Source organism: Argopecten irradians, chromosome 6 (genome assembly GCF_041381155.1).
Source record: "Argopecten irradians isolate NY chromosome 6, Ai_NY, whole genome shotgun sequence".
NCBI classification, from domain to species: domain Eukaryota; kingdom Metazoa; phylum Mollusca; class Bivalvia; order Pectinida; family Pectinidae; genus Argopecten; species Argopecten irradians.
In genome coordinates this window covers 10,638,478-10,656,246 of record NC_091139.1, presented here as the reverse complement: position 1 = coordinate 10,656,246, position 17,769 = coordinate 10,638,478, and the positions used below count along the sequence as shown (strand labels likewise).

Genomic DNA, 17,769 nt, shown 5'->3' with positions numbered 1-17,769 from the left:
ACATATATTTTCTGTATTACTATTTTTGTGTCAATTTAAATTAGTAAATTATGCACTTACCCGAATCCGAAAAATCAGAGTGAGACGGTGTTTTGTTTGTTTGTTGAGTTTTCGTCATTTGTGGTTGAAAATCTGTTTTTAAATAGACAAATCATACGTAGTGTAATTATAGGTTAACGCAAGGGACTAAAATTTGATCAACCAAACTGATTTCATAGTATTAATTCCTGTACGTCAAATGATTTATAGAATGATGCTACTTACATGCATTCAGAATAGGATCGGCATTTTCTGTAAAAAAATGGAATGGAAAGAGAAAGTGAAGACGAAAAACTCAAAATGATAAAAACGCATTGCCAAAAATTTATATACATTATATATGCCCTGGTTTTCCTGTTTTCTCGTTGGCTAATATATGGTCAAGCGTTGATCGATATATAACAATATTTACGATTCTGTGACGTCATACACAAAAGCTGAGTTTTTCAGGGTAACGTCCTATATCCATCAGATTTTTTAATAAAATATACATCGGGTAATTCTTTTGGATATGTCAAAGGAACTACATATCTAATAGGAATATTACGGACCTTTGATTCAATCCATATAGTGTTAAACCGCCTTAAGTAGAATATAAAATAATGACTTTGAGCTATGCCCTTGGGTATTATTTAATTCTACCAAGGCAACAAACAGCACTTAAACCTCATAAAAAGTCCATTATTCATAAATATGTTAATATGTTATCAATTCATGTTGTTCCCCAAAAATAGTTGTTTTTGATAATATACAAATACATCATCATAATTTTCATGGTTAATTTTGAGACATGTTTGAGATCAATTAACACAAAAAATATTAAATACAAAAAAAATGAAAATAAAATTTAAAAAAACCCACCAAAAAGAACCCTCAAATAAACACATACAGGCCACAAATACACCAATTTCTATTGTATTGTGTTATTGTTTACATGTTAACAAATAGCATGTGTAACATAAGCCAATTACCTTCGTCTGACTGTTCTTCCTCTGTGTAACGTATTTCCGGCGCTTTGATCGTAGCGCGAAGGTCAACTGTAAAAAAGCAATCGAGGTACCGAATTATAATCAACTGTAATTAATACATTATACAATTCATATCTTGGGTGAACTAGTATTTAGTATTTTCAAAGTACAAAGTAGGTATGCTCTTTTCGGAAAATATTTTCACACAATAAAGAATGATGTTATTCCGAAGAAGTGAAGGCGAACTAATACAGCAATGAAAGAATTTCATTTTGTAAACTTTGATTCACACTATAGCATCATAAATGGTAATTATTGGTTGTTTGTGTGAACAGCATCGTAGGACACAGGTAATTGAGTTCATTTCAACAGCGCAAAAAGCGGTTATTTGAGGCTATACACATTTATTTTAGAGTCAGGTTTATCAGTGTTATTTTCAACAACTCTCTGGTTCATTTTTTCCGCTAAAATTGGGTTCACAAATTAAATTATGGCAATCGGGTGCCTTGCATTATATGCAATGTCAAAATGTTTAAAAATTACCTTGGCTTTGAACAGGTGAAAAAGACACTACAAAGAAAAAAGACTTGATATATTTCAGCAGAAAACACATATTTAATACATTTAATAAGTCAATTCAGTTCTGTATTTACATATAACAGAGTTGTTTAAAAAAGCATTTGCGTTAAAAATGTGCTCTATCATTTTAAGATAAAAAATAAGATTTCATCGAACTCGAATTCATCATTAAACTGACGTTTTCAAAATCAGTTTGATGGAAATTTGATCAGGCTGAAATATTACTGTTAGTAGAACTTGAATTTAAAGATTTGATATTCAAAACGCTGGTACTTACTTGGATATTGACCTGTAACGGAAAAGACACGCTTTAACAATTGTGCTTGCGTTGTAAGATATTTGTCATCAAACTCTTTAAAGTGAACAGTCGGGCAAGGATAGCTAAAGTCGGTAAAAATGGTGTGAATGTATCCAGTATAATTCCTTATGAAATAGAAAAATAAAATCTCTCCTCAAAAATTGTCTGCGTACGAAGAAATTAATTTAAAGTGTAGGAATCCTAAAACGTCCTCCCGGCTGACTATGTCCGTGGTTACATTTCCACGCGGCCTCGCTTTCAATGCTTTCAACTTTCTTCTTTCCAATGGTCAGAACTGGGAAACGTAAGCAGAACTTGACCGTCGTATTAATATGTGAGAACTTTTGGAAGGCCAATGAACGCATTTAGACTGGTTTTCTTTGCCCGACTATTCACTTTAAAGCTTTATGTAGCTATCAATCAAAATGTTATTGTTATTTTATGTAATGAAAGCTCCCAAGGCCTAAAGGGCAGACTATCGCCCATAGATAAAGCAATCGTTATTTTGTTTTTGTAAATTGTATATTTGAGTTAATGTTCAAAGCCGGGTTTGCAATAAATACGTACCGTACGCGTATTGATGTTTTCCCTGGTCAACTGTAAATATAAAGATACATGTTTTACGTATATCAAAACACATCATGGACGTTAAAAAATCACTTTTTTTCAAAATTGCAATGCACGATGAATTATATTTACTAATGCAATATATCTTTAGATCTTGAAACACGATTCTCATAGATTTCGCGTAAGCTTACCTATTTCTTTCGAAGGCATATTTGTTTCTGGAATTAAAATATTGATCATTCTTTTAAGTTAACAAGAATGGATGAAGTTCACATTGTATTTAATAATAGTCTTGTATCAGAAATACTTGATGTTATATAAGTTAGTTTAAACCACATCATTATCTGACAAATATGGGAGCGTCTCAATTGCTGTCGTAGGCCTCATTAAGAATAATTGTCGATACATTCCAAGCACTTACTTGAAATATCTTAATGATTCTTTATCGCATGTTTGAGTCTTAATTACATCACTAGTACTTAAAATGACAAGTCTTGTGGCATTGATGAATATTAATACGTCGAGATCCCAAAATGATGTGGGTAAAGTAATGCATTGCTGTCGATTGGTCTCATCTTTCAATGATTTTTACGTCACCTTTTGAAGTGATTTTTGTGACGTCATAATCACCGATAGATGGGAATAATAGAAGGTAGTCCGTACTTTACGATCGTCATTTTTTGGATCTCCAACCACCGTACTATATCTACCTGTACCACTAACTGCGAACGTCCCTAATTCAATCCTAGTGTGCATTTAACTCTAAGATTCTGAAATGAATTGTATGATTACCGTCGAATTGTAAAAACATATTGTAGAAGATTTAAAAAGTCTTTTTAAGAATATCCATGATGAAGAGGTAAGTATAAAGCATGCATAATAAATTCTTAATCTTAAAGTATGCATACGTACCTGGTGCAACAAACAAGACATCAGGTCCTTCAAACAAAAAATGGTAACAAATCATTATATTACTATATTTCTCGATATTCTGTCTGATATTTTAAGCTTACTTTGCTTTAAATTCCCCAACCCCCATAAAATGTCGTTTAAAATGTAATATGTAATATGTACATGTTTGCTGTATCATATAAATAACATAGAGTTGTGATTAATTCTCCCCAAAATAGACTCTATATACGTCTCTGAATTCGATTTCGCGTTTGTGTTTTCAGCATTCATTTAGGTGACATTGTTATCAGGATTTTCAGGCTTCCCTCCATATTCTAAGATTTGACTTGTCCTTAAATTACATCGATCGTAAAATCATATTAATCAACTAATACATTTACATATTTGGCATTCACTTTATAAATCCATCAAAATACTTTGTTAATGACAACGTATAATACAATATGTCTAGAAATTACGCATTACTAGAATACATGAAGTTTAAGAAGTGTTATAATCTGGAAATCATCGCATTTCGTTTCCATCCTTACATTATTAGAAAGTTTGTACTTCTATACATTGTATCTTATGGTTTCACCTACCTGAGTATACCGTATTTAATCCTGAAACAGACAGAGCCATAATGTATTTCAGTCACACTGGGTAAATAAAATTTTATATCATATTGAGTCATATTTCATGGTGATGATAACTTGGAATGTTTTAGAACTAAAGAAGAAAATGTATTTTATAGTCATTACTTTTGTTATAACTATTAATAAGGATCGTACATAGATATAATATCAACATAGGATTTCAATTAAACATTATGTGTTTAGATATAGATGGATATCGTTACAGGGCTTGTCTCCAATAAAAAAAAGTACTTGGGAAACTGTTATAATAAATGAAAAAAAAAATAATAAAAATATAAATACATGTATATAATGAAAGCAGAGTCTTAAACGTTCGTGTAAAGTCTTCATACATACATGTAATGTACAAATGACCAATTTCTTATCGATTATGAATATTATTTTCTGAGTAAAGACCTACGTAAGCTTTGTATATGAAACACAATACTGTGTTATACTAACCTGAAAATTGGCTGCCAAATTCGATATCTGAAACATGACCAAATGCAAAAACAAATAAAAATGAAAGTTAAGATTTAAAGGTATGTTTCGCCAAAATGAAATATAATGGCAACGAAAATAGAATTTATCCTATACAAAGGTATATTCTTCGGACCATTTTCAATACATACAGCGAACAATATAGGTGGTCAGTTGTCCAACTTGACCAGGAAAATACTCCTCTAAAAATAGACGGAAGTCAGGTTTTACATAGAAAAAAGACGTTAATTTGTCCAAAACGATGCTGTATCAACAAACGAAAGTTAGCAACAAAATGTCGGAGATCATAGACCTACTATATCGAGTTCGTCTGCGTAATGATCGTTTACACATTCCATATAATCTACAACACTTGCGTTTCCGCTAACATGTGTTGAAGTCCTACCACGAGTCCAACAGAATCCTGGCAAGCTCCGCATCAGACGCGGCTTTTATCTCTACTTTTGAAGCATACCACCTCTGACTTTTATTCCCTAACATATCGATTCCATTCCAATTTCCTCCTCTTTGTTGCCGATTCAGATACCATTTTTTCACACGCTTTCGTTCAGCCATTTTGTTATGTTTATTTTTAGTGCACAACAAGGGCGAAACTTCGACAACCCAAACCATCGCAGCTTCATTTGCATACTAACCAGTCAGTCATTCGTCGTTTATAAAACAAGGATTTCCTCCAATTTTGTATTCATGACATGTTTATTCAACCTCTTACGCATTAGGAAATTAAATTGAGGTATGTTAAATATGTAGTTTCGTCTTTTCTTCTGTTTGTATATCTGTTTTACAAAAATATTTATTAGGTTGGGCGAAACCTACCTTAAAGGCCCAATATCCGTATCTTTCTATTTTTTTCGTGATTTAGAAGAATGTCGAAAAAAAATCCTGTTGTAAATCATGCAGAGACAGGACTAAATCGAAGTCAAGATGAGCGATTATGATTAGAAATATTTTGATAAAAATCAAATAAATATTAAACATCTCTAGGTGGGTTCCACTTAGTCAAACAAGCCGAAGTTAGCCGACCGTATAACGTTGTTGCCGAGAACGTCATGTGACTACCGTAACTACGTAACGTCTGTCCGAACTCTTCCAAACACGGGTCATGAACCTTCCGACTTCCGTTCGGCAATAATCGTAACTTCTGGCGACCAGTTTAAAATGAAGGCATGTTTACATGTATCGACTTTCAACAACTGCTGTACCAAAGTTATTAAAAAAACCATTTATAAATATTCTTTGCTATATCTTAATTTCAACTCAACTACAAATACTAACAATATCGGAGTCGAATTTAACTTGAATTTTTGCTGATAGTTACGTATAGTGTGGCTTTAAAGATATTTTGTCGCAATAGATTGAAGATTCGTTAAAACCGTGATGAATTCATACGCAAATGATATATACAGATAATCATCTCGATAACTGTATGGGTCATAACACATGTAAAATGTATGTTGTTCATGCATGACATCTGGTCTGTTTGATTATGATAAAGTGACATTGTCAAAAGAACAATGAATTTGTATGTAAACATACAAAATAAACATAAATAACCAACCTGAATCATCGTCATCATCAGCACTGTTATCTTCATTGTTTACCACAGTAATAACAGTCGTGGCGCGTGTTTCTACCAAAAGAAGTGCATAAGTAATAATTTGTATGAATAATGACATCAGTAAGATACATGGTGCGATATTGATATTCACATTGACGTGAATATGACTTATTTTAATTCACTGTTTTACGCTGTTTACTTCGTATATTTCAATCCTAGTATCACACATGCCATGTATTTACCAATAAAAAATCTGTGTACGCTTATTTTCTTATACAAAACATTATGTCATTTTTTCAGACATACAAACACTTTCGAAAGCGTATTAGTTTTCATAGGTCATTATCGTTGCATTAAGGAATAGATGTTTATTTTGTTGAGGTTATAATGATAATGGAGCACGTGTAAATTATGTAACCCCGGCGAAGCCGGGCTACATAAAATTTACACGGCCTCCATTATCATTATGCCCTCATAACCTCAAAAAAATAAAAATATATTCCTTATATTTACAGTTTTTCACATAAATAAATATTAATTATTCTCCCGGCAGTTGCATATTTGTTAATTGAAATACCCAAATACCCATTTTTTCACTCCTGTCATCGTCAACGAATTCGATGGAACAGCTGATTGGAATCGAGTCATTCATAAGTTCCCACCAAAAGTAGGGTCATGACCCCACGTTGCTACGCCATCGACTGTTCCCGTAACAATAGAATCGGCGCGCGTGTTGTGCTACCATTATACTCTGATAATACTAGAAAGCATGGTTATTGAGTCTATGTCAGTGCAAACTGTAAATATTTGAATATAACGTGAAAGAAGCCGATCTATTACAGAATATATATTGTTCTGATTTATTGTACAAAAGATGGATGGCGTACCTGCCTGATTAGTTTTTGGTCTTGGAACTGAAACTGAAAAAGAGTTTGTGAGAAAAAAATGAAAAAAGTAAGTATTATCTGTATACTGTGTTTATAGACGTCATTTATATTATTATGTCATATCTCAACTCACCTTATTAGTCACGAGATCCCCCCTTAGTGTAACGTGAATATTACATTCGTTTATCTAAGTATATCCGTAAAATTATTATGTGCAACCTATAGCTTCTTCAATATCCATTCCACTGACCGTTAGAATATACGTTCCAGTACTTAATGTGAATTGAGCTGATCAATCCCATTGTAATGAACATCGTACAACTGTCCAATGGTAAATTATATTAATCATTATGCTGCGGCCTCAAACATTAGAAGTATTCAGATAGGTAATCTATCTTACTCTATCACTAGTATATATAACACAGCACCCACAATAATACGGTTGTCATATCTACTGTTTTCTATTCTGTATATACATGCCACAGCATCATCAATAATATATTTGACATACTTACTGTTCTCTAGTTCCTTGCTTTCTTCCTCCACTTCTTCCTCTTCATCCTCTTCCTCTTCAGAGTCTATAAACATTCACACAAAAAGTAATCAATCATTTGGTATATTCGTAAGCTAAACCTCACTTACAAATATAAACCAAGCTTTATTGAACTCAACATGAACACATAAAAGATAATGGTTACTTAATCATAAGGGTTAAGTTAAATTGATATAGATAAATGTATGCATAACATGATAATTCGACCATTTTTATTTTTTAAATTTTATTTCCTGTATAAAATTTCCTATTTGATAAAAAAACTAAATAAAATCTTGAAATCTTCGATAATGTTATGGTATCTTACAAAAAACAAGTACGATATTTACCGCATTTGCTAAAATACTATTTTTTTCGAAATATAAAAGAGGAATGATCATTCATAATTAATATGAAGAATGAAATACAACATTTAGGTAAATAATACTGCGAATTGAATTAAATTCAATCTTATCTATTGTTATTCTTTTTCATTTTGAACATGGTAAGGAGGAGAAAAGCCGGAGTACCAGGAAAAAACCCACCGACTTACTGTCAGTACCAGCAACTGCCCAATTAGGATTCGAACTCGCGGGCCAGAGATGGAAGGATCGTGGTATTATATATTGGAATATTGGTACATTTTAACCACTAGATCACCATTATCAATTCACTTGCAAAAGGCATTATAAAAAGGAAATTACTCTGTTAGTTTAAAGAAGGAAGACCTCTATCGATATACAAAATGTATATGTATTAAATATGAAATTAATCAAGGATGTTGTGAACAAAAAAAGCAGCAATGACGTTACGGTACCATAAACCGTTATACAACAGCCATAAATATGTAATGTTTATAGTCATGATGGTATTCCAAGGATGAACAATAACGGCACCGAAACAAATAAAAACATACATTTATATGTACAACCAATCTAGCCATACTATGTAAGCTGGTACACCTACATGTACATATATATAGAGAATTTATTCCATTATCATGACGTGAAATGCCTTATAGGGTTGTTGTTAAAATATTTATAGGTAAACATCCATGTTGCAATATTGTTTCCGTTCTCTTGATAATATGATAGTATGCAGTGTGCATTTATTTCATATGAAGGCATGACAACGCCCACGATCGTAGGAGTGTGAGGAATGATTTACCGTGTGTCTTGAGAACAGATTAATAAAACAACCGGGAAGTATATAATGTAACTATAACGACACATTTCATATACTGTACAACTGTCTATAACGACCTCTCCAATTAATGAACAAGGGAAAAGTATCTATATAGCCAAGTGGTTTTTATTCAAACGTATGATAAAGTGTCATTTGTCAACCTAAGGAAGAGGAATAGATAAAGAGGTGATCAAATGTGGTCGCTAAGGCAGATACTGTCATCTGAAACAATGTCAAAAGTAAAGAATATACAATACAGTAAAGGTGGTAATACCATTTTGATTAATATAATTTCAAAACTTTGAATGCACCAGCTTCATATGGGATTCGAACTCGCGTCCAAGTGGTGATCACTCGGCCACCGCGGTCCAAAAATGCATTTAAGAAAAAAAGTTTGTGATTGCCGTCTTTCAAGGTAAACAAAAACATAATCCGTTATGTAACAGTAAGTTTGTTTAAAAATATACAAATAAAATGTACTTAAAATATTCTACAATATAGCAAATATTTAGTCATTATTTTGTATTACTTTGTATTAATGAACTAAAATGTACAATCTTCCAAGGAATATAATTTGGTGCAGTTTATATAAGGAATCCGATGTTGACAGCGTGTAGTTCAGGGATGAGTGGGTGCCAGTAATAACACAGCTTATATAATATCAATGCTGTGTGTACTTGGTGACGTACGTGGTTTTAGAGGAATTTTTTTATCACTTTGTTTTGAATTAACTTGCACATGTTTTTTCATATCAGAAAAAAGGGTTTTGCTATCTTGAAAATTACGACATGGAAATTTATATCTAAAACTCTTCAGTTTCTCTGGATGAAATATCACCATGATTAAATTAATTAATCGCCGTAGATTAATTTCTTACTGACATATACTCTAATAGTAGTTCTGCGTTATGTTACAAGTACTATCACTATTGCACTTTTACTTTTTATTTCACGATTACTCGAAACTAATTTCTTTAGACAATAGGCTTACAATTCAGTCTTGTCATTGTGTATCTCTTTAACTTGGCATAGATACACTCGTTTGAGTAGGAACTCAGTGATTCATAGTCTTTAAGTATGCATCATTTGTGAGAAAGACGTACGGGTCGTTTTTCCTAGGCGACGACTTATAACCAAGTGCATGTACATAAGGGAGAGAGTTTTACTGAATAATAGATGTTTGTAAACGGGTAAACATTATTCCTTACCGGAAATAATGGAAAATAACTTTTGAGGCAAGTGTCAATTATCCTGAAAAACAATTACCGAGGATATTTTCAACTTCCCTGTAGTACCTTACAATTATCATGGGACATTAAATTCATTACTGACGTATAGTATTAATTTCTGCGACAGTCAGGTCACAAACAAACGTACATGCAAAGGGGAATAACTAGTAAACTTACCGGTCATCAACAATTCTTCTACAGTTTTTGGTTCTGAAATCATCAAAAATAAACACTCAACAAAACCTCATTAATATGGAAAAATCTAGCGCTATGTTAAACGTACATAACCGTCACACACGACAGCGCCCAGTTTAGACCACCACAAAATGTCAGTTTTGACGTACTGGTTGAAATTTGAAGAGGAAGAAGGTATAGGAATATTCTGATTTAAAATTAATTCTTTCTGATATTGTAATTAACCCTGTTCACACAAAACAAATCTATATGAAAATTTTGCCGATTTATATTGGCTTAAAAATACCTGGTTTCGGAGTTTTTCTCTTCTTCAGTTTTGTTTCTGGAATACAAAGACATTTGCATCAGACTCTTGCTTCAGGAAATGTTAATTAATTTTGTTCCATAATCCGCCTTTACACAAGAAAACAAATACTTATAATTTTGTATTCATTTTCGAAAGGAAATCATGGCATTATAAATCATTATAACATTTAGTTACAAAATTCATAAGAAACGAGTTTTGTATAGAAATTTCACAAGAAGAAGCAGATTTTAATAAGGTTAAAATGATAACTAAAAATATTCAAATAAGCAAATTTACCAATATGCAGTTAAGAAGTAAAATGTTGCTGAGATATATTTACAGTGCATCAATATTTCAATTAAAGAAATTTGACAGCATTTACTAAGGCATATATAATTTTACTAATAATAGACTTTTATTATGCAAGGACAATTATAGAAGATTTTGCATCTGTCCTTTATGACTCACCTGGTCTTTTACGTGGTTTACCTGAAGTGGGAGGAAAAAACCAATGCAACAGACATGACAATACAATATCTGCTTCAATGGTCAAAGTAGTAATTGAGATTAACAAAAGCAGAGTAACTGAGGAATCAGGAATTATAGTCGTACAATATCAAATGGTGTAATGTTAAATTCTTCCTACAATATAAATTCTCAGTGACCAAAAGATATATTTGATATCTTATGAAAGAATTATTTTAAAAATCTTACCTAGGGACGCATAAGGACCGATACCTGTAAATGATAATAAAAATATTTGCTGATTACATGCAGATTGTAGTTCATAAGTCTATCGCTACACCGCCTTGTAAAATTAATCAATTAGAATACACGTACGTTCATCGTGAATGTAAAATGTCATAATGTTCAACTACTTTTTATTTGTTTATTCTGCACAGCAGTTCATCATCACTTTTTATTTGCATATCCAATATTTTTTTTCTAAAAATGTTTGTCATTTTATTTCTTGTGTCCAGTATATATATGTACTTGATTAGACTACCAGAAAAAAAATCATTCATAATACTTATATATTTCTTGTCATTGCTATGAATTTGGCAAAGTGTAATTGGCATGTCTAAATAACAAGAAAATACAGCAGTCTCCCAAAACATACAAATATTTGCACAAGCAACGTATTAAGCATTATAAGAAGGATGCCATCATTGAAGATCACAGTTGTTAAAAACAATACAATCAATGGTTTAGTTTTTCCTCCAACCACAATGACATAATGGAGCGTATATTTGGATTTCGATGTAATAATAATAAACATTAAAAAACATTTACTTATCAAATATGATATATTTACGGCACCATATCGAAACGAGACATCTACCAACATAATCATCTACACAAATTAAGAAAAAAATGACAAAAAAAAAAAAAATAGCGAAAGATAACAACTAAAACTAGCATCTTACCGATAGGGAAGGTTGCTCTTGGGGCTAAAGTGTAAAAAAGAAAAGTCCTTTAAATTGTGATTTAGTATGCATACAATGTATGTGGATTGATAAACTCCCGATCAATTGCTTGTATACGTAAAAAACTAATCAATTATACAATATACTACTTTTCTCGTGTACTCATGTACAATAATTCGTGTTTTTATTATTTTCAAATACATAAATTCGAGAAAATTTGTATGAAGCGATTTACAGTAGCGTATTGATATTATGTCAATCTTTGTTACATTTCCGCATATAATATGCCTGCAAAATCCCACTATACCCGGCTACTTACCCACAAATTGTTCACGTTCTGGTTCTAAAACACAAAACGACATTTATCAATACAATTTAGCACATAGTCATATACAGCATCAAGCGTACTCTCATCTGATGAAAAATATATGCTAGGTAATTTAAGAAATATGAATAATTGTACTGGAAATTTAATACAAAAAATCTCACTATTAAAAACAGCACAGACATTTATTTTTTAAGAATGAAACTTTACGAACTTAAAGTCAATACGTATCTACTTATACTTATTGAATCTAAACGAATAATCAATGATGTAATAAATGGCGGACAATCACCTTCTTCTTCTTGGTCATGTTGTGCCAAAATTTCTGAAACATACACACACATGAAAAAACAGTAGTTTTAATGCGAAGTTTATGAATATATTTTCTTTTCTTTTCTCGAAACATTGCTTTCATCTAGTAATGTTCGACATTATTGAATTAAATTAATTAACTTATAATTGCTGTTTCCATTATGATTATCCCAAATATATTTCAAAATACAAAAAACTCAACACGTTCTATTATTTAAGAATGGAAACTTACGAACTTATCAATACGTATCTACTTATACTTATTGAATCTAAACGAATATCAATGATGTAATAAATGGCGGACAATCACCTTCTTCTTCTTCTTGGTCATGTTGTGCCAAAATTTCTGAAACTACACACACATAAAAACAGTAGTTTTGATACGAAGTTTATGAATATAATTTTGGCTTTTTTGTTTTCTCGAAACAGTGCTTTCATCTAGTAATGTTCGACATTATTGAACTAAATTAATTAACTTATAATTGCAGTTTCCATCATGATTATCCCAAATATATTTCAAAATCAAGAAAGGATTTCACGCTGTTTCTCTCCTATTTAAACGATTAATCATTAAAATTGTTACGACATATTACAGACCTTATTTCAAAATACTTTTATTTGCTTAATCACACCCAAACTGCAATAGCATTATCTTACTCTGAAATGAAACATCACATAATTAATCGATATATTTTCTTACAAATAACCTTCAGGAAATTAATAAATATAGACAAATGTCATGACATAGCATAATCATATGAACTTATGGTTTACAATAAACGTAGCTAAGATTCCAAAAAGACAAAGAGAATGACCCATACCGAGTCAGATATGGACTATGTACAATACTTGACGAGTGGTAAAAAGTCCACTTATAAATCGTCTGCCTTCTCTTTAACATTGACGGCAAAAAGGAGGCGAAAGAGAGTTCACAGTTAATAAAAATTGACAAGTTATTAATAGTTGTACACAAACCACCACCTGTTTTTGAATTCTATTCCTATTTATGTGATAACAAATACCTTTACCAACAATTTAAACACATCCGACACCGTAAACATTTGGTTTAAAATAACACTTAATGTCTTCTTGAGATTTCGCAGAACTAGTTGAAGCTGCTAAGGCTAAACTAAAATTTTATCCGCCTTTTTCCAACATTTTCTCACCTCTAAGCTAACGAAACATATGATAATTAGTAAATTTTTAGCTTTGACGTTTCCCTTAGCTACACTATTCACCATCTTAAAATCTACCATCACCAAGGCCCCTACACCGGAAATCACCTTCCCACTTGACCACCGGAGGAGGGGGCGTTCCTTTAGGTTTTTCCGGTTCCTTTGTCGAGTCCTCCGATGCAGAGCTTTCTGGCCGTGTTGGCATAGTTTTTTTGTATGTGAATTTTGGTTTCTCGACCACCACAGGCTTAACCTGAACAACTGTTTGTAAAATCAACTCCTCGTTTCAGATTATATTGATCTGAATATAATTGAGAATAATGACAAAACACTCATATTTTCTTATTCGTGGAATAATATATTTACATTATTTTTTTACTTTGACATTCAATTTGGAGAAAATAGTAGATGGGAAATATTGATGTATAGTTGTAATGTCGTATTTTCAATATTTACCTTTCTCTTCAGACTTGGAGCTCCCGCTTCCCATCCTTCGTTACGAATAGATCTCAAATGCACGGTAGTGGTAGGTCCTATCAAAATATTCAATTTAATTGCACTTTCGAAAAATACGGTATTAAATCTAGAAGATTTCACTTGGATTTGGCAGCAGGCAAATCCTATATAGCCCTCTCCATATAATAACACGCAGTTCTATTTTCTAGCGGTGATATGAATACATAGATATTGTTTAACATTTTTTATCTAAGATACCGATTAAATACTAGCCGTATGTATATACTACCACATGACACACATTATAAACTTATATATAGTAGTGACAATGTGTATACGCTAGTCTTGTTTCAAACACTGAATGATAAAGGTATTAATTGATCAATATTCACTAAATAATGATGATTTTCGTGAAAGATGCTCCACCCGCTGACAAATGGTATTTTTTCACTATCAAAACCAAAGGAGCAGACGACTTTAGTATTTTTCTTCAGTTTATCAAAAGTTACTTACTTTACACATTACCACCATTGAAAAGTTTGTAAGCTTACTAATTTACTATAATGTTTAATATATGGAAAAATAATAATTGCAATCCACGAAAAAATTTTACGTGGCACTATATAATATATGGAATGAAGTACTGTATGTGGCATGTAACCAAAGGCTGTAAATAAAATTATTACATAAATATTTGTTGTGTAAATTTAGGCATATATATACACGAATTGAACAACCAATCATCTGTTCAAATGATGTTTATTGATTTTTGCTTTCTTGTCAAGCGGTGGAGCATCTTTAAATAGTTTAACTGTACAAAGTTATTTATTTTCCTCATTAAAATTTTCCTACCCTGGATATATACTTTTTAAAAGGGCAACACTTAAACATGTCATCCATAATGGACAGTTATTCATACATGTAACTATTTAGCAGTGACTCTACTTTAAGTGGCTTTTCATTTGGTACGTTAGACGTTAAATACTCCTCTCTGTGAAAAATGTATGAATATTTATTTTACTTTATTTAAGCATTAAAACTGTCTTTCATTTTGAAACTTGAGTATATATAGATGCCAGAGCTTTGCAGACAAACTACATAATGCGCGATAGCAGACATGGATTTATATAAATATAACATGAAGTTGTATTAATTATATTCTGATATGTCAGTGATATACTTACTATCTTAACCCGGTCGGTTAAGAAAACTGTTCTGGATCAATGACATTGTAATTCCTTTGTAGACAAGTTTTCTTAAAACCACAAAATATCCGAAAAACCTCACATAAATATCAATATTGACATGTATCGTCCCTTCGCACAGGTGTAAATCAAACAGGTATACTGTCTTTATAGTATTGGCAGTGTCTATTCCAATATAACATTATAAAGATAGTATCAGTTACAATGCCCATGCAGACAAACAACTCCTTTGTTAAACGATCATGATTACTTCAGGTGTATCGACCGTGTAGTTCTTTGTGTTGTTTTAAAATCACAGATATTATCTTCATATGACAATGTCATTGATATATAGGGTAATATATAGGAGTTAGCTCCCCTCTAATGGGTAAATAGAAAATCTAAAGCTTTACGATAACAACTGCATTCTGAATTAGAAAGGCACGATGCTCTATAGAAATTAAAGACGTTTTACCTCTAAGAGAATACTGAAATAATAATACTGAATCTAATAGATAATGATACCAACTGGGAACGGTTTTTTTCTTATAGAGTTGTAGATACCTGGAACAATTTCCCCCAGCATGTTATTGATGCAACAGATGTCAAGAAATTTGAAATTCTTTTAGATAATCATTGGAGAAACTGTCAACAAACATTTTAACTTTAATACATGCTTATTAACTGAACATGAATATTAAATTACAAGTATATATTATATATACCGTATACTCTACATATAGCGAGAAGAAGAATATGGATACAAAGAACATTTACAATTACACTAGAAGTAGTAATTATTGTATCATTGTATCATTGAATTCATGTAATATTGATATGGATATAGAGGCTAAAAGCCTGCATCCATTATATGTCGTATTAAGTCGTATCAAATCGTATTATAAATCCGTATCATTTTTTGACTGATTATTGATTTTATATTATTTATTTTAATATATACTTATTGTTTTGCTAAAAAAACGACACAAAAAGGTAGGATTAAGCCCCTTATCATTACAATCTACGCCATCGAAATTAGGGTGAACATTTGCGTCTGGTGCGAAAATTGATGATAAACGACAAATTGTACACTGTTTGTCATCCGAATTGGACACAAGTGCTGTTTTATCGGTTATTTGCTGTGATAGTACCGAAGATGCGTTATACACTCATTGTAATATCAATTATTGATTAATTAATTAATTGATTATCAACTTAATTCTGCTATCAGCGCTCGATTTTGATTTGAGGTTGTAACCTTACCTGGATTCGTTATTTAGCAGTGAGCGCTTACTCTTCGGCAACGCATTGTTCTTTTTTTTTAAAAAGTCGTCGATAAAGGATCTGGAATGAGTGTTCATTTTATATGACATTTTATAAAACATGTCTGATAAGTTACGCTTTACGAGTCTGGGTGAGCAAAAAAAATATCACATGAGATGGACACAAATTTAAAATAATTCTTCTCATCACATAAAAACCTACATATCGAACAAACTGTGCGTAAAATGTGCTGCACAATTGCAAAAAAAAGTGACCATTTTGTCTCGCTTTCATCAAATTCCCACGTCAATTCAATTTGTTTATTTTTGTAAGCCATGCGGCTTATAAAATACAAAGTACAATTTTAATACATATTATTTCTTTGTTCCCATCGTCACTTAGCTAATTCGCTTACACTAGGTTGCTATATAAACTGAGCGAAGTGGAGTGTAGACACGGTGGTTTCCAAGGTTACGTTGTTGTTTGACGTCAATTCAATCCTGCTATTGGAAAGTTTACCATTTGTATTCGGTACCTGTATATTAAGGAGTCATCCGCCCTTACGGGAATATAGTGAGTTCGCGATGGTAACGTCATACTTTTCGGAGGAAAAAACGTGAAATGCGCCCACATAATAATGACGTCACAATGGATACCTACCCGCAAGGGAGCTAACTTTGTGATCTGCAAAGACGGAATACCCTTTATCAAGGATTTCCATTTACGGATGGAAATCCCTAATGTTATTGTTTTATTTGTTTACTTATTATTACAAGCTAACGGAAACTTTATAATATATAATTCTTTTTTTTTTCAGACATTATAAGAGCAGCCACTTGAAACGTCATACACGTGAATATCAAAAGGTCTCCAATACGTTTAAAATGACATACTTGTTGAGTTTAAATTTAGAAAATGAACTAAATTTGGGTAAATAAATAACAAATTTCTAACAGCAAAAGAGTTATCTCCCCTGACCCGGCGATTGAACTCTCATTGATGTTATGTGAGTTTTCCTTATTGCCTTTTGTGTGCATTGGATTACTGTACTGCTAGAAACATTTACATACTAGAATCATATCCTTGCTGAAATACTGGCATTTTTAATACATTTTGTAAGTAGGTGACGTTACAAACGGTGATTTTGAACAATCGGTCATTGCAAGAAATGTTGAATTACGATATGTACAATATAGACATTACATGCTACCTGAACATATGACACTTAACAGTATGCCATAACGAAGAAATATATTACAGAAAACACACAAGAAAGTT

General features: G+C 31.9%; 1 protein-coding gene across 5 annotated transcripts; it reads right to left on the bottom strand.

Moving 5' to 3' along the window:
• Positions 1 to 2,407: 2,407 nt before the first annotated feature.
• Positions 2,408 to 15,467, bottom strand: LOC138324951 (protein TonB-like). 5 transcript variants are annotated; one of them, XM_069270237.1, is made up of 18 exons: positions 15,229 to 15,467; positions 14,045 to 14,121; positions 13,697 to 13,849; positions 12,724 to 12,759; positions 12,096 to 12,119; positions 11,777 to 11,800; positions 11,064 to 11,087; positions 10,818 to 10,838; positions 10,350 to 10,385; positions 10,046 to 10,078; positions 7,439 to 7,501; positions 6,924 to 6,950; positions 6,037 to 6,108; positions 4,440 to 4,466; positions 3,945 to 3,965; positions 3,364 to 3,390; positions 2,643 to 2,669; positions 2,408 to 2,481 (listed from the first exon to the last, which is right to left on the bottom strand). In XM_069270237.1, the coding sequence occupies exons 2-18, from the start codon at positions 14,076 to 14,078 to the stop codon at positions 2,423 to 2,425; spliced, it is 708 nt and encodes a 235-aa protein (XP_069126338.1). In that variant the 5' UTR covers positions 14,079 to 14,121; positions 15,229 to 15,467; the 3' UTR covers positions 2,408 to 2,422. The 5 variants fall into 5 exon arrangements, with proteins under 5 accessions (XP_069126338.1, XP_069126336.1, XP_069126337.1 ...); XM_069270235.1 differs by having other exon boundaries at positions 6,924 to 6,956; positions 15,229 to 15,462; XM_069270236.1 differs by lacking the exon at positions 12,724 to 12,759 and adding an exon at positions 12,394 to 12,426 and having other exon boundaries at positions 6,924 to 6,956; positions 15,229 to 15,461.
• Positions 15,468 to 17,769: the final 2,302 nt, after the last annotated feature.

Excerpts from the sequence above, each read along its gene's own strand:
- LOC138324951 (XM_069270235.1), bottom strand. The coding sequence starts at position 14,078 with ATGGGAAGCGGGAGCTCCAAGTCTGAAGAGAAAG. Across the intron at positions 10,079-10,349 it reads GAGAAAAACTCCGAAACCAG|AACCAAAAACTGTAGAAGAA; the intron begins GTATTTTTAAGC and ends TGATGATTTCAG. Across the intron at positions 4,467-6,036 it reads TGATGATGACGATGATTCAG|ATATCGAATTTGGCAGCCAA; the intron begins GTTGGTTATTTA and ends GTCATGTTTCAG.